Raw genomic sequence first — 24,924 nt, forward strand, 5'->3', positions numbered from 1 at the left:
GGAAGGGAGAGGGATAGAGAGTTAGAAACATCAATGAGAGAGAAACATCGATCAGCTGCCTCCTGCACACTTCCTACTGGGGATGTGCCCGCAATCAAGGTACATGCTCTTGACTGGAATCGAACCTGGGACCTTTCAGTCCGCAGGCGAATGCTCTATCCACTGAGCCAAACCGGTCAGGGCTCATCTCCTATTTTAAAGTGCTACAAAAATAAATTCATATTTTGGTGCTGAAAAATAATTGTTAAGCAGTTGGTAAAAACATTGTCCCCAGATGCATATATCGAGTTTATATAGGAACTTGGATGATTCATGATTCGTTACCTAACATTTCTATGTCTGAATGTCTGAAGTCAGTTTTAAGTAACACAGAAGACTCAGCACAAAACGGAGACAGGGCTATGTTGTGACTAGTAACACTGTGACAGATACTCCCAAGGTCACGAGGACACCCTGACCCTCCCTGATAGGCCCTGTTGCTCCCATACTGCTCTCTCAGCTCCCATATGACGGTTCTATGCCTGCAGAAAGAACTGACTTGAGCTAGTGCTGTCTTCAAAGTATAGCTACCTTGAAAGAATGATGAAAGTTCCTCAGAAGTTTCAAAACTGAGAAATCACTGTTTGTGTCAACTGGTACCAAATTTTCAAAAATACACTGTTTTAGCTACTTATATGCACAAGGCCTTGAATAGAATCACTGGTTTAAAAGAAATGACAGGACCTTAGAAATATAGTGGTTTCAGAGATATTCCTCAGGAATAGGCAATTTCAAGTTTATAAACTTGGGATGTAGGGCTCAGAATAAACATTATGATAGATGTATAAGCCATGGTATAGGTTAAAAAGGCTTTTATGGGCTGGACTGGAAATGTATCCCCCTTGCAAACCATTTCCCTTAGAGGTGGTGTCTTTGATGCTCAAGGGAGTGAGAACAGAGCACTCGTCTCCCCTTGAGTTAAGGGAGGAAGTACCACCTGGATTTGGGAGAAGGTAGCACAGTGGCTCAGGAAGCAGCCCCACTCCTGGAGGCAGGGAGGGAATCCTGGTCAGGTCCCCTCTGCCCCCGCCCCCTTCTCTGGGCCAGATACTTCGTCTAGTCATTTGTTTATCAGAGGAATGTTTATCATTCCAAGATACTGAAATGTTTGCAGTTCAGCAGAAGCCAGGGTTACACTAATTTCTGTTTAGCTTCCTCTCCAGTCCCAGCGACCCCCATCCTCCAGCTGGAGGAGTGCTGCACCCACAACAACAGCGCCACGCTGTCCTGGAAGCAGCCGCCTCTGTCCACGGTGCCCGCTGAGGGATACATTCTGGAGCTGGATGATGGCAATGGTGGTCAGTTCCGGGTAAGCAGAGAGCCTGTTCCTGGTTAACCAGAACCAGTGACTTCCTCAGTGCCCCGCCGTGCAGTCTCAGGCCCACTCTCCCTCCCCTCCTGGGGACATACTCTCTGGCAGGGTCTGCCTACCCTCAGCTGAGGCCTGCTTTCTCCTTGTACCATATCAGAGATGAACGAAGGAGTCTCTGAATAGAAATGGTCCTGCCTCCTCCTTCTTCTTCTTCTTCTATTAATTTCAGAGAGGAAGGAAGAGGGAGAGAGAGAGAGAGAGAGAGAGAGAGAGAGAGAGAGAGAGAGAGAAACATCAGTGATGAGAGAGAATCATTGATTGGCTGCCTCCTGCACACCCCTGACTGGGGATCGAGCCTGCAACCCAGGCATGTGCCCTGACCGGGAATCAAACCATGACCTCCTGATTCATAGGTCGATGCTCAACCACTGAACCACGTCAGCCAGGCATGGTCCTGCCCTTCTTAAGAGAAAGTTTATGCAGTGCTGTGAGCTCTGGAATCTGAATGCCTACATTCAAGTCCAAACTCCACCACCGAACTGGTGGCTGCCCATTCCTCACCTCTTTGAGCCTTCATGTCCTCAGTTGTAAAATGGGGGTGATAATAATAACATTCTTAAGAGTCATTTAGATCATCCATATAAAACCCTTAGCATGCTGCCATCCCAGACTCCAATCTCCTTAGTGTCCCACCAGAGAGTTGACGTTTTAAGGCTGTGCTTTGAACGTGAATTATTTTTACTCATTACCTCAGCATAATGTTGCAAAGTGTGCAGCTAAAGAGGGAGGCAGATGCCTAACCTTTGCTAAACATGCATAATGCTAGGATTTATTTTCAGCCTTTGAAATGTCATTCTTTCTCCCTTCCCTGTTTCCTCCCCCTTCATTCTGTACTGTGATGAAAACCTATACTCCTATGGCTTTGAGTGGATAGTCCTTGCAACAGTTCCTGAAGTCATTATTGGAGTTATAAACACAGCATGGAGACCACCCTCATGTTTTCAGATCTGTTGTTTACAAATCACACTGATGGATAAAGAGCTCATAGGTATAATACACTGTGTAAATGCTATGCTAATAATAACAAGTACAATGCTATCTCTGACACCCAATTTTAATTTTTTAAGCCCTAGCTGCTAATAACTCCCATTCATTAAGCTGCCATGCTAAATACAAGGCACCGTGCTAGTCAGTTTGCCTATATGGCCTCATATAATCCTTACACTAACCTCATAAGCTGAGTATTACTATAACCATTTTCCAGGTGAGGAAACTGAGGCTAAAAGAGGTCAGTTAAATGGCCCAATAGCTCACAGGAGTCAAAGCCAGATCTGATGCCCAAGCACTTTCCCCCTAACCACTGGGCAACACTACCCCCTAACGCCTCCCGAGGGTTCCCGTTAAATGGTGGCCTGTTATTTGTCGACCCTCAGGAAGTGTATGTCGGAAAGGAGACCATGTGCACCGTGGATGGTCTTCACTTCAACAGCACGTACAACGCTCGCGTCAAGGCCTTCAACAAAACAGGAGTCAGCCAGTACAGCAAGACCCTGGTCCTCCAGACGTCCGAGGGTAAGGCCCTTCAGCAGTATCCCTCAGAGCGAGAGCTGCGAGGCGTCTAAGCCGGAGGTAGCCCCGCCAGTGCCGCACTCCGCTGTGTGGCCATGACTCGCTCTGCGCCCTGGCCCAGGCCGCTGGTCCTCTCCGGCGCTGGGGAGCCCGTGGTGTGTGGATGTGTCAAACCAAAGAGTCCACAGCGGCAGTTCAAATGGCTCGGGCCGTCGGCTTCCTTTGATAACGCTCTAAATAAGCTGCAGGTGAAGAAGCTGAAACGCAAAGGCCTGAAGGTCCCCCCGCATTTGAGACCAATGTGTCTAGGCTCTAGGGCAGGCTCCCCTTCCCCACCATCCACACCATTGCCAGTGTTGCCCAGATGCTTCTCAATCGCCTGTCAGTGCTTGCTTGTTCCCGGGGGTGGGCTGAGGTTCTTTCCAGCTGCGGATGTGTCTGACCCACCCTGGTGCCAATGGGTGGGGTGCTGGAGCTGTTCAGAGAGGGCCTGCCCGCCACTCTTGCGCACCCAGCATGGACTGCTTCCATTTCACACCCAAGCCCAGGCCGGCAGCACCAGGACTGAGACTTCCTGTGGGCACCAGACAGGACGAGACCAGCAACTGCGCATTACCTTGCGATTTCGTCTTTGCCAGTCCCTCTAGGCGTGGTCAGAATGCCTAGGGCCACTGTATGAAGTCGGTCTCTAGATATTTTGGTCTGTAAATATTTTTGGTCATCGAAGGCAAGCCATCCAGCTCAGATGGCCAGGTATAACCTCTGAGGCTCTTAACATTTTCATTTTAAAAGCAATTGCAACCCATGAACTCCAGCCGATGAAGAGGTATCTGTGGTTGGTGCCAGATCATACCTTCTGGGTATGATTTTAATCATGGAAGACCCCACACTACTGGCATTCTCCATAACGTCCCTCTGCAGAATTAATTATGTTGATTTGGGTCAAATTCAAGATGTTAGCTCTGTGGTCAGCAAACTGCGGCTCGCGAGCCACATGCGGCTCTTTGGCCCCTTGAGTGTGGCTCTTCCTAAGCCTTAGGAGTGCCCTAATTAAGTTAATAACAATGTACCTACCTATATAGTTTAAGTTTAAAAAATTTGGCTCTCAAAAGAAATTTCAATCGTACTGTTGATATTTGGCTCTGTTGACTAATGAGTTTGCCGACCACTGTCAGTTAGCTAAAAGAACTATGGTGGTGGGCCCCCCCCCCCACACACACACACACACTTTCCACAAACCTCAGCCTGTGCCAATCGCCCCTGAAATGGTTCACATGGTTAAAAACAAGCACAACTTCAAATCCCACAACACGGTTGATAGGCCCCTGGCCATGAAAACCATGTGTGGGGCGCAGTCGTAAGTCTGCGAGGGATGGTATTCAAAGAGAAGGATTTCTTCAAGGGAAAAATGTCCACGCGGTCTATTTCCATTTGGATTACAGGGATGTGGTAGCTAGAGTCTCCCTGGGATGACCATTTTAGCATCTTCTCTCTGGGTTGACCTATCAGCTTGAGAGCAGCTGCCTCTTTCCCCACAGTCCCATGGTAACTGCTATTGCCCTCCGAGAGTTCCTCGGAGATGCAATGCAGAAGGCCCTGCAGGGTGATGGCCTCATTTCCATGTGTACAGGATGTGTGACTGAAGGGTGAGGTGCATGCCATCAGAGCAGGGAGACCATTCGCTACTAATGTTACTAATCCATGTCATCAGACTTACTGGGACACTACTTCTACTCCTAATACATCGTGGAAATCATACTTTTCTGCTAAAATCAGTTATCAGCTTCGCAGCTTGAGCACTCACGTCTCTCTTTTCATCCTGCAGGAGGATGTAGTTTGTAGCTTTCACTTAATGTCCATAAGATTGCGGTGTCTAATAAATCACAAAGTTGGAACTGCGATCCTTGGTACCACAGTCACAGAACTGGGGGTCGTTTTCTAAAAGAAACTAATGGAACAAGTCCTCTTCCAACAAAGAAACTGTGCTGTAGAAATAATTTCCTCCATGAATTTTATATATTGTATACAAATATAAGGTATGTATCTAACTACAAAGACAACCTTATCATCGTGTAGAAACCAGTATCCTCTGTTACTGCACAGAAGTGATTTTCTCATGATGAAATAAAGTTCACACACATATGCCTTCTCCATAACTTTGGTTTGTTCTATTTGTTTCTCCCTCATTCTAACTCATTCAAACAGTGAGACAAGATTTAGAAAGCAAGAAAAAATATAATGAATAGCTTATTTTAAAAAAAGATTTAATTAATCTGTAACAATACAGAAAGCCTATAGAATTAAAAAAAATTATATCGTCTTTGTTTTTTAGAAATCAGTGAGGAAATGCCATTAATGGAGTGTTGCTATATTAACTGAGCTTATGCTTTATTAATATTATTTCCTATAATTTCTGGAAAGGTTTGCTTCAGATGTATTTTTTCTTTGCTGCTATTGGGGGTAAAGGAGTGGTTGGTTTTCGCTTTCTACTATAATACAGTCTTTTGCATTCTTCTTAGCAAGAGTTAACCCCTTTCCAAAGTTCAGAGCAAAAAAGTCTGTATCACAGAATACAATTCATAGGTGATTGCAAGTCAAACTTGTATTTACATGCATTTCGTCTGAGGTTTAAATCACTTTTCACTTACACTCTCTGAACAATCACAAAAATTTCTGCTGATCTAAAGGTAACATTAGGGAAGATCAGATGCCCACATTGTTATGAATTCTCATCATTTTTTTCAAAATCAAATGTGTTTGTGTATTGATCTATTTGTTGGGCAGTGTTTGATAACTACCCACTGAGTGGCAGGCTGTGGGTATAGAGTGTGAAGCAGACCTCCCCGTGCTGCCTAGGAAGAGAGACAGGCCTTAAAGAAATAGACGCACAAACAGTTGCATATTTGCGAGTTATGATAAACAGTGTGAAAGAGGGGAAAGGGAAGACGTAATTTGTATAGGGAATTGGTCGGGAAAGCAATGAAAAATAATTGAATTCAATGGAAATGATGAAGGATGTGTTATTAAAAGAGGAGAGGAAAGGCAAATGTATGTTTGGTTAGTTCCCTACAAGCAAAGTTCTTGGGGATGTACCCAAAACGGCCATACAAATAAGGCCTGTTGTATTCTAAACCAAATTACCCTGACTTAAGAAGAAATAGAACTGTAAGCAATTAAGAATGTGAACATTGTGTAACAAGATCTTCTTAATACGTAGAGTTCTGGACTCAGTCTGGGAGACTACTCTTAAAAAAAAAAAAACACGAAAAACAAGAAAAAGAAAAGGAAATATTCTGTTTATTTTTCCCTATCTCCCCTCTGCCTATCTAAATAGACTATACTTTTTTTCTTTTTCTTTAATCTGAAGAGAAAATGAAATAGACCAAAGGCAGTATTCCTGGGGCCACATACTTTATGGAGACTGTTAACTGGCTGAAAAGAGAAGGTCTCTCTGGCAGCCTCAGATCCCAGAGCCAGGGAGTTGCTCTCCGAAGCCTTCTCAGCAGAGGTGGCGCTGTGCTCACCACGCCTCCAGGGGATTAGGACAGGAAGGGTTGCACCCACTATGTAATAAATACTCTTTAACACAAATGTTTGTGTGAAAAGGTTATTTTCCTTGGACAACTTCCTAGAAGTGGCATTATGGACCAAGCATTTTTCAGGCCCTTGATCTGTGTTTCCAAATTGCCTTTTAAATAGATTTTACACCAGAAATGTATGAACTATTTCATTTTACACTAATTCTACTACTTAGGGTTTCATTTTGACCTACAAGCAGCCTCTCCTAAAAGTGCAAATGTTTCTAAGCATTTTTGGAAGGTTTTACAAGTGGGTTATATTTTTTTGTTATTTTTGTATCTGATTAGGTCTTTTGTTTGAATTTTTCAATTTTATTTTTCCATTACAGTTTACATTCAATATTCTTTTGTATTAGATTCAGGTGTACAGCATAGTGGTTAGACAATCATATCCTTTGCAAAGTGAGAACCCCAATATTTCTAGTACCCACCTGGCACCTTAGAGTTATTACAATATTATTGGCTGTATTCCCTATGCTGTACTTTTGTAACTACCAATTTGTACTTCTTAATTCCTTCACATTTTTCACCTAGTTCCCCCAATCCTCCTCCCCTCTAGTAACCATCAGTCTGTTCTCTGTATCTATGAGTCTGTTTCTATTTTTTTGTTGTTTATTTTGTTTTTTAAATTCAACATATAAGTGAAATCATATGGTATTTGGTCTTTCTCTGACTTATTTCAGCTAGCATTAAAAGAGGGGTTTTTAAATGTATATTTTCATGGCTGTTTTACATCTAAGAGTTACATGAAATACATTGCAACATATTGCAGGGAAAATGAACATGATCTAAAGGGAAGAGAAGACTTCCCAGAGAAGAGAGAGGGAGAGAGAAATCCGAAGGGAATAACTGTATGCAAGCCCAAAACTTCAAAATCTGCATTAAGGTGACTGTGAAAAGGACATCATTCATTCATTAACTGAGCACCTCAATGTTGTCTGGCACTGAGCTGGGCCCCAGGACCACAGAGCTGCATAAGGCATGTTCCCTGCTCTAGTACGTGTGGGTTTTACTTCTCCTCCTTCCTGAACTGCATGGCACCTGACTCAGAGCATCTAAAAACTATGGCACCACCTGACCTCTCTAAAGCTAAGATACCTACCCTACAGTCAGGATAGCCATCTTACAACCAAGAAGTAAGCCACAGTGATCTCCGATTGGGAAGAAAAAAAAGTTCAGGCATAGAAGCTCCTGTGTTATCCACACAGCAGAGCCCTTGGCCTCACTCACTTCTCACTTACTCTTAGTTTATGCACAGTTCACTGACCTCCCTGACCCATTTATGAAGAGCACTCGAAGCATCACATTAGAGGAGAGAAGAAGGATTTGGTATAGAAGTGAGTTGAGGCTGTTGGTAGCATTGAGCAGGAAAGGTAACTAGAAAAACTGAACAGACAAAGAAAAATCAAAAGAACATGCTATGACATATGTTCTGGGTAAGAAGTTACATAATGCATTTTAGAAATATTTCCATCTAACACATTTAAAAGTTAGTATATTATCTGGAATCTTTGGTAATGAAGTATTAGATATACCTCAGAAGCTTTGTGGAATCCTATATAATAAAAGGCTAATATGCAAATCGACCAAACGGCGGAACAACTGGTCACTATGATGCGCACTGCCTACCAGGGGGCAGATGCTCAACGCAGGAGCTGCCCCCTGGTGGTCAGTGAGCTCCCACAGGGGGAGCGCCACTCAGCCAGAAGCTGGGTTCGTGGCTGGCGAGTGCAGCAGCAGTGGCGGGAGCCTCTCTTGCCTCTGCGGCAGCACTAAGGATGACCGACTGCCGGCTTAGGCCCACTCCCATGGGGCCTAGGCCATCAGTTGGACATCCCCTGAGGGCTCTGGGACTGCAAGAGTGCACAGGCTGGGCTGAGGGACCCCCCCCAAATGCATGAATTTCGTGTACTGGGCCTCTAGTCATAATATAAAATAAGCCCTCCCCACCCCCTCCAAAAAAAAACCACCTCTGATTCATTTTGTGTCACACTTCTAAGACCCTCTTCATTGTCCATTAAAATATCCCATGAAAAATGACAGCTACATAGACTTTAGACTCTACCTCTGTACCCATTGCTAATGTCTAACCCCCCTCCCCCTCCTCTGTTGCTGCAACATTCCAGATTTGCCCTATGTGTTGTTTTCCCAATGCTGCTTTAATAAGTCGCCACTAGCAGCACACATTTATCATCTTACAGTTCTAGAGGTCAGAATCCTAAATGGGCTTCACTGGGCTTAAAGGGAGGTATCAGCAAGGCTGCGTTCCTTCAGGCGGTTCCAGGGGAGAATCCAACCTCTTTCCTTTTCCGGCTTTTGGAAGCCACCTGTATTTCTTGGCTCATGGTTCCTTCCTCCATCTTCAAAGCCAGCAGCATAGCATCTTCCACTCTCTGATTCTGACCATCATGCTTCCCTTCTGTAAGGACCCTTGTGCTTACCGTGGGCCCACCTGGATAGTTCAGGATAACCTCCCCGGATCAAGATCCTTAAGTTAATCACACCTGCAAAGTCCGTTTGGCCAAGTCAGGTGACACAATCACAGGTTCCCAGGATTGGGACGTGGACATTCTGGGGCACGCCATTGTTCTACCTACCACACACTCTATCATTATCATTAATGCACCACTCTACGTATGGGAGGGTACAGCCTCTGAAAGGTCACGTAACTTGTCAGACCCGGGCCTTTCAGCTTCCGATGTGCAGCCCAGTGTAGTCTGAACAGTCTATCTGCTCTCCGCTACAGGGAAGGAAAGAGGAGAAAGCAATCCTAAGTCTGACACTAGCACAGTGCTACTTGCTCTCAGCTAAAGGGAAGGCAGGAGAGGAAAGCAACCCTAAGTGTGTCTGCTAGGTGTTTAAACGTCTTGTCAAAACAAAGCAGCATTGTGTAGCTGCCTCACGTGTTTATCCAGAAACCCCAGGCAGAAAGAGGACTCTAACACTTGTTATGTGAGAGTTTTTATTTTTATTTTTTAAAGAACAGCATTCCTGCTTTTAAAAGAAGGTGTGAGGTGGTCATTTCCAGCATAATATCTGAGCTCCCCCTCAGGGCCTGTCTCTGCACTTCCTCTAGTCCCCCAACCCATCCCAGTGAGCGTTCTCCTAGACAAGTCCTCCAACCCATTTGGTACCAGCGGCTGCTGCTCTTGGTTGGCAGAGACAGGTGGCTGTCTGGGAAGGAAAAGGGATGTTGGGGACACATTTTTGAGACTATGGATAAGGCTGCAAATTCCAGCACCTCAGCAAAGAGCCCTGGGAAGGTGTTCGTAAGCATTTTCTTAGTTGAATGTCCATAGGAGCCGTCTCCCCAACACCATCTAGGATTGCTTTATCTAATGACAATTAAAGGGTTGGGGTCTTCAAATTACATCTTAGAAACTGCTTTCTAAAAGCGGACAGAGAAGGCATTACTCATAAAGATCAAAATGCCTTTTGTTCCGTTAGATTTAGCATCACACTACCCCTTCTACTATGATAGCTCCTCCCACACATCAAAGGAAATAACCCAGAGAATAGTCAGTGGCATAAATGGAATGTAGCCCCAGAATGGCCCCCAATGCACCTGTCCTAAATCTCTTTATAGATATTTTGTGGTGATTTGGGGCCAGCATAAGTGTTGCACTCTCAGACCCTCATGTCCTGAGATCCCTCCGCCAGAGAAGTTGTAACCTATAAGGTGAGGGGAATTTTATTCACCAGGAATTGATCCTGCCTGGGTCCCTCTCCTGTCCTGTCACAGTTAAAGGTTTAGATGTGTCCTTTAATCTCTCGGGATTTTAGTTTGTTGTTGTTCTAGGGGTCTTTTCAGTTGCAGCGGTTCTCAACCTGTGGGTCGCAACCCCTTTGGCGGTCGAATGACCCTTTCACAGGGGTCGCCTAAGACCATCCTGCATATCAGATATTTACATTACGATTCATAACAGTAGCAACATTACAGTTATGAAGTAGCAACGAAAATAATTTTATGGTTGGGTCACAACATGAGGGACTGTATTTAAAGGGCCAGAAGGTTGAGAACCACTGGATAGATTTAGAGCAGATGACCTCTAGGTTCTTTATAATAAGTACCCTCTGGTTTTTTCCTGTGGCTTCTCTCTTGAAAATTACTCCTGAAAGCTGTTAACTACTTCAGAAAATGCTATGAACAGGTGTAGACAGCTCCCGCCTCCTCAGAGGGTCTTCCTGGGTCTTAGAGATCTGCCTGTGCTACTGGAATTTCAACACTAATAGGAGACAGCTGACTAGGGATCACATCAGGAAAAGTATGGTTCACTGTAGGTACCTTTCCTAAGCCTCTGTTTTGCTTTTCTTAAAGCCTCTCCCAACATAATTTCGTTAGGAGAACGTGCATTTTCAGGACAAAATCTTCATGGGAGGTAAATCATTGCTGAACAAATTTGGGCGGATTTTAAAATGTCCAAGGTGAAAGGCATGATGACAGGTCTCAGAGCCCAGAAAGGAGACATACTCGGTTCCTTTTAAATCTGAGAACATGCACCGTATCCCAGGGAACTTCCTGAGGTTCTCCACGGGGCCAAATTGGATCCAGACCCTATTTTTAGTTCTGAGGAATGTGCTTTGCAGTTGACACTCTGGGGAGCAGGTTAGTCCTTTGGAACCTCTTTTATCTGTTTGAAACCGGGATTTTTGGTTCTTCTGATGACAGCTCCTTAGAAATAATGCCATGGTATTGTCAATTGGAGTGGAGGAGTTGGGGACAAAGGATGCAGCCGTCCCAGTGGTAATCAGAGGCTGTTGCATTTGTTCTTATAAAAGGTTTCAAAACAGATTTGTTTCTCACTTCTCAACTGCAATTAATGCCACACTTATGAAAGCTTAAAATACCACCTTCCACTGGAAATTATATGCCAGTGGACATCCCTGTGACTCTGGACGCTTCTTAGGCCATTGAAGGAAACTTGGCCTCCTTCATTCATTTCTTTCTCTCTTTGAAAATCTTCCCAACAAATGCAAATTCTTTTCCAGCTGGCTTATAATTGAACTGAAACTCGCCTTTAATGCTGCTCGCACTGTCCTTAGTGACCTTTCTTGCTTTGCTGCGCTCTGAAATGCAGCCGTCTCGCTAGGCCAGTGCCCAAGGGCTGTTGAAGTTACCAAGCTGTTCACTAGCAGACAGGGAGACCACCAGGAATCCACCAGGGCACAGAAGCAGCTGGAGTAGCACACGCTATCAGAAGGATCCCCTGTCAGTTTGCCTTTCCTCTTTGAATTTCAGAAGTACACCTCCAATACTATATTTACACTTCCACAGTATTCTATGATGTCCATAGAAATCTTTAGTGCTTTGTATATGTTGGAATCAGTCAAGAAGCTCTACTCCCAGAAGAGTGAAAAATTAATCAATACTATGAAACACAGACTTTCTCTAAATTATTCTTTTTCTATGGTCAGCTTTCCTGCCAGTTCATGTTTCCTGGCTGCTTAGTTCTAATACAATATTTGGCACATGGTAGGTGTTCAATAAATGTTAGCTAATGAGTCAAAGAAATATACAGTTAGCCAAACAGAAGTACCACACAGATATTCTTTTTTCACCTCAAGCCCAAAAGTCAGTAGGCAATAAATGAGGTCCCCCAGCTGAACTTGCTTTGATAATTCTTGATCCCGCAACCCCAGGTGAGAAGGGAAAGCAGTCCAGACAAGGGCAAGAGGAAAATGATGGTCCGTGTCAGAGTTGATGGAAAGTCAAGACCTATTCCCATGAGGGACACAGTCCCCATCCCAGTGTCACAGATATGCCTAGAGTGGTCACACCAGTATGCAGCTGCCATACTGTTTTCCATTGCTCTTTACTCTTTTTACTTAGCAGACAGTATCACTGCATGGGATGAAACATGACAGGAACATAAAGCCTTTGAAGGATCTACTTGTCTTTCTCTAGTGGTCTACATGCTAAAAACCAATGATCATCATCCTGGATATTAGCTATGAACTGAAACATGGCTTTGCATCATGTATTCTGGGCGGGGGGGGGGGAGATAATCTCATTCCTGTTTGTCTTGACTAATAGAATACTAATGGCTGAGAAGCCTTCTCCAGGTCTCAATATTTGTGCTTTGAAGAGGGCGGGGGGGGGTGAGATGTACATACTTCCTGCATCCCATGCTACAACACAAAATACACACATGTCTAGCTGTGTGTATGCACAATGTGAGTTATGTGATTCAACCAAACAAGGGAGTGACATACAGGTCCCAATTTTTCTTATTGTCTTTGGTTCATGTCTGTAAACATGTCCAGAAGGGCATGACAAGATTAAAGCTTTGAAAACCTTACCATAGAAGGCAGATCAGAAATAGATTCTACTTATCCCAGAAAAAGGAAAGAACTAAAGGGGATTGGTGACTGCATTCAAGTACTTGAAGACCTAGTGATGTGTTCTGTGTGGTCCCAGGTAGTAATGCTACAAATGACGAGCTCCCTCAGAGGCATTTCCAAACCTATATAAGCAATAATTATACACCAATGGGCTGCCCTGAGGTGATGAGTTTCTCAGTGCAGGGTATTTCAAGGGGGAGTTTGATGATTGCTCCTCAGATGTTACCACCATGTGTCTTCCCTCTAAGACTCCTGCAACCTAAGATAATATCCAGTGGCATAGATGGTCCATAGGCAGCAGACCAAACATTTGCACTAAGTGCTCATGGGGATGGGCATAAAGACACTCATGTGGAACGTGTTCTCTCTCTTGCAATTCATTTGAGATGCTCCTTAGAGAACATGGGGTAAGAGCCCAGCTGGTAGGGTGTGGGTGGCCATAGGTGGGAAAAACTCAAAGACAGAAATGGACGGTTGGATAATGTGGTTATTAAATAATCCTACCTGAATAGAGGGCATACTTCAAGAATAAGAGGAGTCAAGGAAAACTGGGTCATCAATAAACAATGGATCCACATAAAAGGATAGAAAAACAATACTATTTTAGTGTTGAGCTATTAATCCCATGAATAATGATAGCTACCCTCACTCCTCACCCCATGGAGTGGTATCCTCACCAACTTTAAGTTGTTTTTTTCCTGTTGCTGAGATAGAAAAGGTAAGTACAATCCATGATGTGCTCATATATGCTCCCAAGGTCTGGATTCAGTACATATCTTTTCACTGATTTTCAGATGATTATTTGGGGTTTCGATATACTCTGAAATTAATTTTACTATATATGCCCTTTCTCTTAATTTTTAAAGCAGCAACTATTTTCAATATAATAAATTGATTGTTACCAGAGATTTTTTTCAATAAAAGATCTTTTACTGACAAGAATATACTGTAAATGCCTTTTCTCCCTAAAAGAAGTCGACATCCGTTTGTGGTGCTGTATTGTTGTTTTTCAAATTTTCCCATTAAACTAAAAGACTAATTTCCCCTTGAGATAATTATAACAGGAATTAATTCTTATTTACTATTTCTGAAGAAAGACATGATCCTATATGTCAAATCATCCAAACCATATAAAGTTTTGGTAGAGGAAAATTTAAATATATTCTCATTGGGACCATGATGTCTTAGGTCCATAAACAGCAATTCCTTTTCTCTGAGATCTGGTTTATACTTTTCTTTTTTAAAAAAATCCCCTCAAGAATAGGTCTAAAGCCTAAAAAGCTAACTTTCTTATTCTAAGTTCAGAAATGAAAATGAGGCGACTCTTGACAATATTAAAATGAAAACCCACCAAGGCCCCTGTTCTGAGCCCATCAAGGAAGATCATATTCCACAAACATGCACTCAGTTTTTTGCTTGAACATAATAGCATTTTCACAGGATAAAGGGTGTGTTCAAAACAGGCTCAAACCAGAAAAATATCCTCAAGAACACCCTCTGGCCATTGAAGTAAAATTACTTTTTCAATGGGAAGGAAGTTCCTTGTTGGTTTTGGACATTGACTCTTACCATCATGTCATGTGTAGTTGCTAAATTATGACTATCGAACTATGTTCTAAGAAGGCCCCATTTGGTAAAACATCAATCTCTGCCCAGACCACCCGACTGCAAAGAACCAGTTATTGGTTGACAAAAGAGAAAGGAGTGAATTTAGTAATTTAGAGAAACTACCTCACAAGCCCTTCTAAAGCCAGATCAAGTAATTGGTAAGTCCTTTCTCTGGTGTAATAGTGATCTTCACACCAGACCTGACTATCTGAACATAAAGACCTTTTTTTGCCACCAATTCACCTCACCATTGCCCACAGTTTGTTTATTATTAGAGAACCAGAGATGTTCCAGGGGCATCCCTAGGGTCTGATCATAACTCAGAAACAGAGGCAAGACTCCTTCTGCAATGGTCAGCCCTATTTTCCTCGCCTATCCAAAGAGCAAGTCTCGAGTGTGCTGGTATAGAAAAATTATCCATTTTGAAATGGAAAAAAATATGTATGGAGAGAAGAGGGGAAATGTGGAACAGCAGAGAGTTGGTAAAAATCCTCACCTCCTAAGTAGAAACCCCTTAAGAGGGTAGTAACTTCAGAACTAGCTGAAGAGGGTGAAATATTCATCTCCTCTTCACTCCTGGGTAAAATTTACCTCTAAAGTTTCTAATTTCAACTCTAAAAATATTTCATTAAAAGGGAACTTTCTCTACCATGAAAAACTGGGGGAAATGAAAACAACTGTATGTGACGTCCCGTCTGGTCTTGGGTTCTGACCTGCCTAGAATTCCCTCCCAGCCCATGCCATTCTGATTAGGAAATGCCTGTGGCAACGGCGGGCTGGAGGAGGCTCGGTACGGATGCATTGGTGAGGCCGGTCTGGGGGAACTGTGCACGGGCAGGTGGCAGATTTCTGATCTCCAGTTTGCATTGATCTTACATTTAGACACAGATTCAGAAGAACAGACACTCCCTTTTCCAGTGCCTTCGGAAAGATTGCCGCTCCGTAGAATGAGTCCTTTCTCCTCCACCCTAAATCTCCAGCCCAGCTTTCCCGGGAGATCCTACTTTGATTTCCGATCCTCACCCCACCAGCTGAGCTTGCATTCCTCCTTACAGTCTCTCAATGCACCGGGTGAGCTGAGCTCCTCTGACCTTTCCTCTTGATTGATCTCTGTGCCTTGAAGGCATCTCTGAAAGAGCTGTTTTGTATTTGCCATTCATGTGCGTGGAGCCGGCCATGAGCGAGTCTCGATGTTTGTGGCCTGCTTTGATAGGAGGGGCACTTGGGCCATGGAGCTTTGTGGTGGTCTTGTTTGTGTGGTGTGAGGATGCCCCCCCCCCCCCATCGAGTTGTGGTCAATGTACAATGGCATTGGAAAGCGATGAGTGAAGTTGTTCTTTTTGCACAAGCTGGTACCACCATGGACAGCCTGCTCTGGCATCATATGCAGTGGCATAGCACGGCACAGGAGCTGGCTGAGGGGAGGCCTTAGAGGTTTGCAACCCTGCTGTATCCAGGAAACCAGCTCTGTCTGGGGCACTGGATCAGTGCATCCTGCCTGGAGTGGTCTGATTAAACATAGACTCAAGAGATCTTTATTGAAAAAAAATAAGACAAAGCAACACCAACAGCAGAATGCATCATACAAATAAGCAAACCAGAGGGTAGAAAGTAAAAACATTTTCTGCAAAAGCCTGTGCTCACTGGTAGGACAGTTGGGCTCAAGGCTGGGTTCTGGGTTGTTGTTTTTTTCCAAGCAAAGGGGAGGGACCACCACTAGCTGAATGAGAAGCCCTTAACTAGCTTAAGGCCAAAGATCTGAGTCATTGAAAAGCCTGGCCTCCCCAGAGGTTTCCCACAGCCAAGCAGGTTGTGACAGGGCTCTAGGCCGACTGCAGGAAAGCTAGACCCGTGTTACCATGCAGTGAACTGTCTAGCAAGTAGAAACGTCAAACATCTACGATGCAGACCTATTTGATCTCTTCAGGACTATATTGTAATCATGGAGTCACGTGATGCACATTTCACATTTCCAAGGGTTTCTTTTGTTTCTTATTTTATTCTTTTTGCTCATCCCACATCCTGGAATGAAGAAGACCACAGCATGACAGTGCAAAAAGGATGCAGGGACTTCAAGCTCTCTTTAAAATGACATTTTTCTTTGTGCTTTTACGTTTCTTATTGTTTTTCTGTGCACTACTGGCTTTCAGACATGCTCTGTTATGGAATTCTTTTCACTTGTGTTTAATGTACTGGAATATTGTAATAGTCTCTGTAATGTATATTGTCTCAAAAATAAAATGCAATGTGGGTTTCGGGGTAATTGATGGCTGTTTGCACTGTTCTAGTTGTATCGTTGAATCTTGAATGTTTGACAGTGTGTTTAAAGTAGTGTAAAAAGATTTCACAAAACTTGTTTTGAAAAAGACTTGCACAAAGGCATGATTCATTTAAACATGTTAAAAGCCCTGTTGAGATTCTACAAATTTATTTCCAAAGCTGGATATGAAATTCGGTTTTAAAACTCCATGTGTTCTCAGGAGAAAATTATTCTTTTGTATGCAAATTCATTCCAGAGTAACCAAAAACATGTAAGTTCAAAATCTTTCAATTTTGCTTTTAACTTAATTATTAGTCCTTTCTAAGTTCCCTTCTTAATTCTTCTGAAATTCTTTTAATTCAGTGTATCATCCTTCAATTGTTTTACAAGTTAATATATTAGGGTCTTATAAATTGAAAAAAAATTAAATTATCCTCCCTAGGGAATACTCTAGTGCTCATCAAAAACACGTTTTCTAAGCAGTCCCTGGCACCACTTCAAATTATAGTTCTCACATCTTTGAACATGTTAATATAAGACTGCTTCCTCCACCCAATGCAACTTCTCATGGGTTAGGTAGGGGTACCAAATCTTAAGGAAAGGGGGTAGTTGGAAAAGTTCCACAGGTGATTCTAAACTATCTCTGAGATCATTCACACCCCTACCATCCACCAATCCCCCTCTTCCTTAGATGCAAAGGATGTAGTAAAACAATCTGAGAAGAAGATGAGGCCATTTTTGTTATATTTCATTCACGTCATTATTAATAATTATCAGATGTATTTATTAGCATATAGATTACATTTCCCATTTGGTTACATGTGTAGCATTTAACTTGGGCCCAGTCACAAGAAAGGCCTAACCCGAGTTACAAGTGCATGGAATAGTGATGTAGAATGGAGTTTTCTCAAGATCCAGCGTTTTCTCCCATTTCAATGGGATGAATTTTTCTCATTTCTAAACAGTAATCCTTCTTAATGTGGAAACCTTAGTGGAAAAGATTGAATTTTAAGAAGGAGAAAATTTAAGCTGTACAAATTAGAGGAATATTTATTAAATGGAAAAAAAAGAGGTACTTCTTATTTCAAAAAAGCAGAAAAGCAATCTTGACTCAGCAAATAAACTAACATAAAAGGGCTTTGGTTTTTCATGAATCAAGCCTCTGGTGACTTTATTCAGCAGGTGCTTTTTAAGTGTAAACAAATAATTATTATCAACGTGGTTGTTGTTTCATAGCTTTGATGTGTAGTATCTCTTTATAGGATGCAATTTTGAGCCACAATCTGCACCTTACTCTCAATTAGGCAAGTATACCTATTGTAATTGTTATCTTTTACCTATGTGATTGGTATGCTCAATTTCCTTCACAAAATAAATGGCAATAGCTTCTTTTATGTCAATAAAATTGTCTAATTGTCATTCAAATACCATTATAATAGCTTCTCAAATATTTAGAAATATGGAAAAGATACCTGTATTTTAATTTTATACCTCAAAGATTACTTTTCCTGACCAGTTTTCTTACATCTACATCCATGCAAAGCACTCTTTATGAGCGCTAAGTGTGGGTAAAGATAGCCAGACCAACTGTTGTGGTGTTCCTAGAGTTTAAAATTGAGCCCTTTTTTGGTATTAGCCTATCAAAAGAGCTATGTTTTCTTATCAATGTCAATTTTGCTTCCTATTTCTCTCTCCCATGCCTTTCACTTGGAATGACAACAGTTGACATTAAAAAGCTGTTGGCAGGTATGAAATAAACTTATTCTGTTACAAATAGCAAAGACCACAGTGCCTGTGAGGTGGCTCACAGGTTCCACAAGTCAGCAGTGACTTCCCTCTAGAGTGTGTGATCGACAGGCGGCATTTAGAACTCGGGGTGCAGCAATGTGGACAAAGACATCGTTCTATCTGCACCTCGTGTCCCAAATTCCTCCTACAAACTGCATGTTTAAGTTATGAAGGACGCAGCCTGTCTTGTGTCCACGTCACAAGCACTCAGGAAAATCCGTTCATGTCTCTGAGAGCTTCGCAGCTTTTCTGAGCTTTCACTAGCACTGAAGACATTTTCAAAATGACTAGATTTGGGCAGTTCCGCGAAGGCATGTTTCCTGGTTTCACAGTGTGTTTATCCCTCCTCCATCTAGGGCTCTAGATCCTAGCCTCCCTGCCTCAGGGCCACACAGGCATCTTAGCGCATCCCTCTCACTTTATGTCCCCGGTGTACTGTCTGCCAGTCACCGGGTGAAGGGACTTTCACCTTCCAAAATCGATGCCACTCCACTCCCGGATCACCTGGTTGGGAGTGCAGTCTGAGCCAGGTAACCCCTGCTAAATCGGTCGGGTGTCCTTCCATCTGCTTCTGGGCGCAGAGAGTCCCAGCCCCCAGGATGTGGCCCCTGTCAGCTCACTCACGGCCCCTTCTGGCCCTGGACGCCTCCCTCCTGCATGGCAGCATGAACGTGGGACACAGCGCCCCTCAGCCGCCCAGGAGTCTGGTATGGTGTTGGGCTCACTGGGTCCGTCTCGCTAACCCCACTCCTTCCTCTTGTTCCCAGTGGCCTGGTTTGCTTTTGACCCCGGCTCAGCACACTCGGACATCATCTTCTCCAACGACAACCTGACTGTGACCTGCAGCAGCTACGATGACCGGGTGGTACTGGGGAAGACCGGCTTCTCCAAGGGGGTCCACTACTGGGAGATAACGGTGGACCGCTACGACAACCACCCCGACCCTGCCTTTGGCGTGGCTCGCATCGACGTGATGAAGGATGTGATGTTAGGAAAGGACGACAAAGCGTGGGCAATGTACGTGGACAATAACCGGAGCTGGTTCATGCACAACAACTCGCACACCAACAGGTACCCTGCAGCCCCCAAACCAAGCCTTCTTCACGTTGGCTTCTGGTCAAGAACAAGAGCCCAAGTTCAAAGGCCTATTAAATAGACAACATTAAGGAGGTCGAGGTCGGGCAGGCGGTCTTCATTCAGTAGCGCAGGAGTTCTTCTAGTCTTAACTGAGAACATCCTGGTGGGTATTGTGTTTGCTTGTTTGCTCACAGAATGGCAGAGACACAAGCTCTTTCCTAGGCCCTTCACTGTAATATTCCACCCGTGGCGGGAAACCGAGAATCCCCATGCCCACCCATGACAGGACCACATTCCAGGATTCTAAAATCTAGTCCCACTTCACAGAAAAGCCGTTTGGACAAGTTATTTAGTTTTTCTAAACCTCAATTTTTAAATCCACCAAATTAGGATATTAGTATTTTTCTATGCAGGAATGTTCCCAAGGTTAAATGGAATGTTCAAAAATGCCTACATCAGAGGCATCTGAAAATAGAAGCTATTGTTTCTCTTCTTATGATTATTGCCAATACCACTGCTCAGAAGAGAGGCCAGTTAATAAACTAAATCTTGTGGATGCCAATTTGGATAGCTTTATACTTGAAGACGCCTCTTATCATTGTACAGATTCAGAGCACCCAGTTTGGTGGGAAAGGAGAACATAGTAATTCCTTGGGTTTTCCTCTACCACCAAAATGTAAGCCCCCACTGTAACAGTTTTAACCCCCACTATAACCGTTTTCCTAGACTTCCTTTTCATTTGGTTCGTGTCTTCTTCCTCAAATGTATTTTTTATGATTTTCCTAGATAAGTATCTTTCATGGACCCTGGTCCTTTTTATTCGCAGTGATTTCCCCAGGATACATTCTCATTGGTGTCTCTGAAAGAAAAAAAATCGGTCTGATCAAAAGGAAAGTGAGTGAGCCAGTGGTAGGACAGTGGCCTCCACTGTTTCAGCCTTTTCTACATGCTCATCGCGGCCCCTTCTCTAGCCAGGGTCTCCCAGGGCCTCCAATGCCTGTTCCCTCGGATGTTTTCTTACACCTCATGCTGGTGTGTATTGTTCACTACCTCTCCAAGTGAGCACACACACCATTTCAGCCTGCTGTCCAACCCTATTAGATGCAGCTGAGCAGTTTTCTTCAGTGATCTACATTTTGGGGGAGCTCTCTGTCACTGGATCTCTGAATCCACCACCCACAGACCATGCTTACCTTTCCCTTTTAGCTTCTTTATTTTGAAGTGAAGGGGTGAACAATGACCACTGTCACACTCTGCAGAGAAACACATCTTAAAGCTGAACACGCCTGCTTGCATGCAAATTCGTGTCACTTGTGCTGTCACTGTTGAAGGTGTGAATACAAGACACAATTTATCAACCTGTCTTTGAACAGCCATGTGTAGTCTGTATTCTGCATGCCAGAGGGAAAGACCAGCACTCTTACATTTCTGTGCTCTGCCTAGAGGTGGATGAAATTAAATACTGCTAGACCTCAACGAGGGCAAGTGGCAAAGCTGCTCATCCATGCTGAATGGTGTTTGCAAAACCATCCATTGAAGCATAAGACCCAATTCACTGTGAAATGACATTTGAGTTCAGATTCTTTAAAATCACTCCGTCTCCTACTTCTTCGATGTTGCCACTTTCTAGAGAGCCTCCAACTTCTCAATGCGGACTCAACATGCCAAAAATTACCATCTTTCTGGAATGAGTTTTTTCTATTTAATGGGTAGCCTAAAGCCCCAAATCCAATTTTTCATGCATATGTTTAAGTTTGGCTTAAATTCTTCTCTATTTTGATTTTTAAATTAAGTCCCTCTCGATTAAATGATGTTGAATCCACACCTCTGTGCAGAGTGTTGGACACAGCTGTGGGCAGAACTCAGAGGGCCCAACGGCTACTCTCTTTCTTAGTCTTCGATGCTTCGAGTCTCGGTGGTGGTGACCCTGTGTGAGTGAGGTCACTCCCAGCAACAGCAGAGCAGCGCTGTTGAACCCATCCGTACTCAGCACGGGCCACACTTCCCCCAAGGGCGTGAAAATTGGTTTGGGGGAGTAAGCACAAAACCCTTCCCTTTTAATATATAAAGCACAGACTATGCACCCACACATAAATAAATACACAGTGTGCCTGTGATATTAACATGTCGTGTAAAGAGGAGCGATTAAAGAGGAGGGCCCTGTTTTAAAAGGCTCCTGGGAGGGAGGAGACGCTACTTGTAAACAAGTCAAGGAACACTTAGCCATACAAATGGGGAGCTCCCAGCATGATGACAGGCCAGGGAAACCCAATTGCTTTTTGTTGTTGTTGTTTTCACAGAACTGAGGGAGGGATCGCAAAAGGGGCCACCATCGGGGTCCTCCTCGACTTAAACAGGAAAACCTTGACATTTTTTGTCAACGACGAACAGCAAGGGCCCATCGCCTTCGAGAACATGGAGGGCCTCTTCTTCCCGGCCGTGAGCCTGAACAGGAACGTGCAGGTCAGCACCGCCGTGAGTGCAGACACAGCTTCTGCTCGCTCTGCTTCTGGGCTGCCCGTGGGCGGGCAAGTCCACCCCCGAGAGAGGGAAGCTGACCATGTCAGGTCCAGACCCCAACAGGCAGGAAAGGAGGAGGGAAAGGGGTCAACATGGACAACTGACATGCTCCCGAGCCAACCTAAGCCCCTTCGTTCTGCTTGGACACAGTCTAGTTAACAGCAAGTGGGAAACTGGAATTCTATTCGTGGTTTGCTAATGATTGTCCCTCTGAGCCCTGGTTTCATCTTTAGTAGAAATGAAACTCCTGGGCCAGCTGGCACAAAAAACAAATGCCTCGCGCAGTTCCATGAGTGCCCAAGAGAGGGTGTAAGACTGGACTATTAGCACCATTATCAGCAATTTTGAGCACCTTCTCTGCACTCTTACTTGATTTATGGGGATGGAAAACAGTCCCTGCCCAAAAGTAGTTATTTCCAATTTATTGTGAATAGAAAAACAACAGATCCTTCTCATTCGTTCATTCAACAAATATCTGTTGAGTGCCTTTACTATGTAAGGCACTATTATAAGTATTGTTCATCAGCAAAAACAAAACAGACAAAAATCTTGCCCTCCTAGAGCTCACATTCTAGTTGTAGGAGATAGACAACAAGTAAGCACAATTACCATGTTCATTATAGAGTGTGTGCGAAGGCAGTAAGTGAGAGGGAGCAAAGACCGAAGTAGGGGAAGGGGATCGAGAGTGCTGGGGTTGGAGGGTGTTGCGGTCTTAAACAGGGTGGTCAGTGTGGGTAGGCCTTGAGGCAGTCACAGGTGAGCTGAGCCCTGAAGGGGGTGAGGGAGGGAGCTGTGTGGGGCTTTCTAGGCAGAGGGAACAGCCAGAGCAAAGCTTCTAAGGCCTGAGGGGCCTCGCCCAGGCAAGAAAAGGCCACGGGGGCTGGGGCAGTGGGAGAACTGATCAGGAAGGGGTGGGCCGGGCCAGCCACAGCCAGGACTTGGGCTTTCATTTCCCTCTTGAGCTGGAACTCTCATTGTCATTGTGAATCTCACTCAGCAAATGGCTACCTTAAGATAGGGCTTGAGAATCAAAACGCTGCAGATAATTTTTGCTCTACTCAGAACCACAGTTTTGGGAGCTACTTAAAAAAATCCATTGTTGTCTTCAGGATGTACAGTAGAAGTGATGCCCGCCAGTGACCTCTGCCCTCCTCTCTTCCTGCAACTAGTTGAGTTTTTCTGGGAGGCTGAAATCTAATCTATCAAGTTCAGCCTCTACATTGGTAAAAAGGAAACCATAAAATACCCTAGAAGTGAGCCTTGGAAAACCTCATTCAAAGTTTTCCAGTTTTAACTGCTCTGAGTATCTTTAGATCAAGACTCTTGGGCTGAGGAAGACGAGGACAAGAACGGGAACGAAGGCAGTACTGTGCGAAGTGATTCTAGCCTTGTCCATGGCGGTATGAGGTTGGACAGAAATCAGTGAAACAGCATTAAGTGCCCATATTTCTTCACACCTGACAATCATCTATGCAATCCCCAAAGGAAAGGTTTATCCTCATTGGAATAACTAGTGGGCAAGTAATAAAGGAAGGGTTGCCTGCTTATCTGTTCTCTAACCATGGACTTGGCAATGATCACTACCATGTGGCCAACAGGCTTTGCTACCTGCAGATCAATGCCTGGGTCTTTAGTCATAAGGAACACAATCTCTCCAGAATCTTAACATGAGAACCATAGTATCGAGTGTCTCCAGGATAACCACCATGATGACCAGGTTCCTAGCACAGGCTGAATTCTACTACAATTCTCTTCAACGTGTTCTAGGGTATGGGTTAAAGAAGCGTGACCAGATCCCTTTTGAATTAGGAACACACCCACTGTGCCCTGGGAAGGAGGGTGCAGGGGGCGGGGGGCGGGGGGGCAGGGTCCTGCCTGTGCCTCCAGGACTCACAGTCTCTTCCCCCAGGTCACACTTCACACCGGGCTCCCAGTCCCTGACTTCTACTCCAGCAGAGCATCAATAGCCTAAGGATGGGCTGTGAAAGCGCCAGCTGCCTGCTCTTCCCTCCACCTGAGAAGCAACTGCAAGGAGCTCAGCCAGAGCGTGGTGGGATGCCAGAGAGCTGGAAGGAGAGGGAGAAGGAGGAGAGCAAAGCTGGTCCTCTATGCTCTTTACACCCCACAGCTCCGCCCCTTCCCTTCCAACCTCTCTCTTGCTGTAATGCCTGCGTTCGCTCCCATGTTCAGCAACTCCAACCAGCGAAGGACCCAGACAGCCCACCTGTCGCTTCGTTTCCTCTCTCAGATTTTGCTTTTAGTTCACTTCATTTTTATGTAGGTGAGTTACATTGTGTTTCCCTGCTGGTCGTGTTATCAGTGACATGTGGAACTGGCCCTGCCAAGAGGAAATTCCCCTGATAACTTGTTTTCTTAAGCTTTCTGTCAGAGGTTGTAGGGAGAGATAGGGAAGAAGGAGCTGAATTTGGAGCCTGCAGTTTACCTCCTAGAATGTCCTTGCCCTGCTACCCCTCGTGCAGTGTTCGCTCTGCATAGCTGATCTTTGGGGGGTGGCCAGAGTGAAGGTAGCCTTGAAAAGTTTTCCTATCCACTGAAGCACAAAAGGATCAGCTACTCAGCTACACCGTGAGTACAGCCGTTAGGATAGCTGGGTCATTAGGACAGGCCAGAACCCTGGTCATTGAATGAAAACGGAAAGTCTCCAGGCATAAGCAGACCAGGGCCCTTAACAATTTGGTTCATTTCTTTAATACACGTTTTTAATTGAGAGCCTACGATGGACCAGGCACTATTCTAGACACAGGAGACTGGTGAGTACACAGGTGTGGTCTCTGTCCTCCTAGGAGAACAACACAAAATAAAATGATAGA

The 24,924-nt window shown here is 44.3% G+C and overlaps 1 protein-coding gene across 1 annotated transcript in view; it reads left to right on the forward strand.

Moving 5' to 3' along the window:
- The window catches only part of TRIM9 (tripartite motif containing 9), an 89,660-nt gene extending 65,595 nt beyond the window's left edge, over positions 1 to 24,065 (forward strand). The window contains exons 6-10 of the mRNA XM_006100227.3: positions 1,191 to 1,348; positions 2,785 to 2,923; positions 19,264 to 19,567; positions 21,874 to 22,036; positions 24,003 to 24,065. Coding sequence (XP_006100289.1) covers positions 1,191 to 1,348; positions 2,785 to 2,923; positions 19,264 to 19,567; positions 21,874 to 22,036; positions 24,003 to 24,065 — 827 coding nt within the window. The remainder of the gene's footprint in view (positions 1 to 1,190; positions 1,349 to 2,784; positions 2,924 to 19,263; positions 19,568 to 21,873; positions 22,037 to 24,002) is intronic.
- The last annotated feature ends 859 nt before the right edge of the window (positions 24,066 to 24,924 follow it).

Source organism: Myotis lucifugus, unplaced genomic scaffold (genome assembly GCF_000147115.1).
Source record: "Myotis lucifugus unplaced genomic scaffold, Myoluc2.0 scaffold_304, whole genome shotgun sequence".
Taxonomy (NCBI): domain Eukaryota; kingdom Metazoa; phylum Chordata; class Mammalia; order Chiroptera; family Vespertilionidae; genus Myotis; species Myotis lucifugus.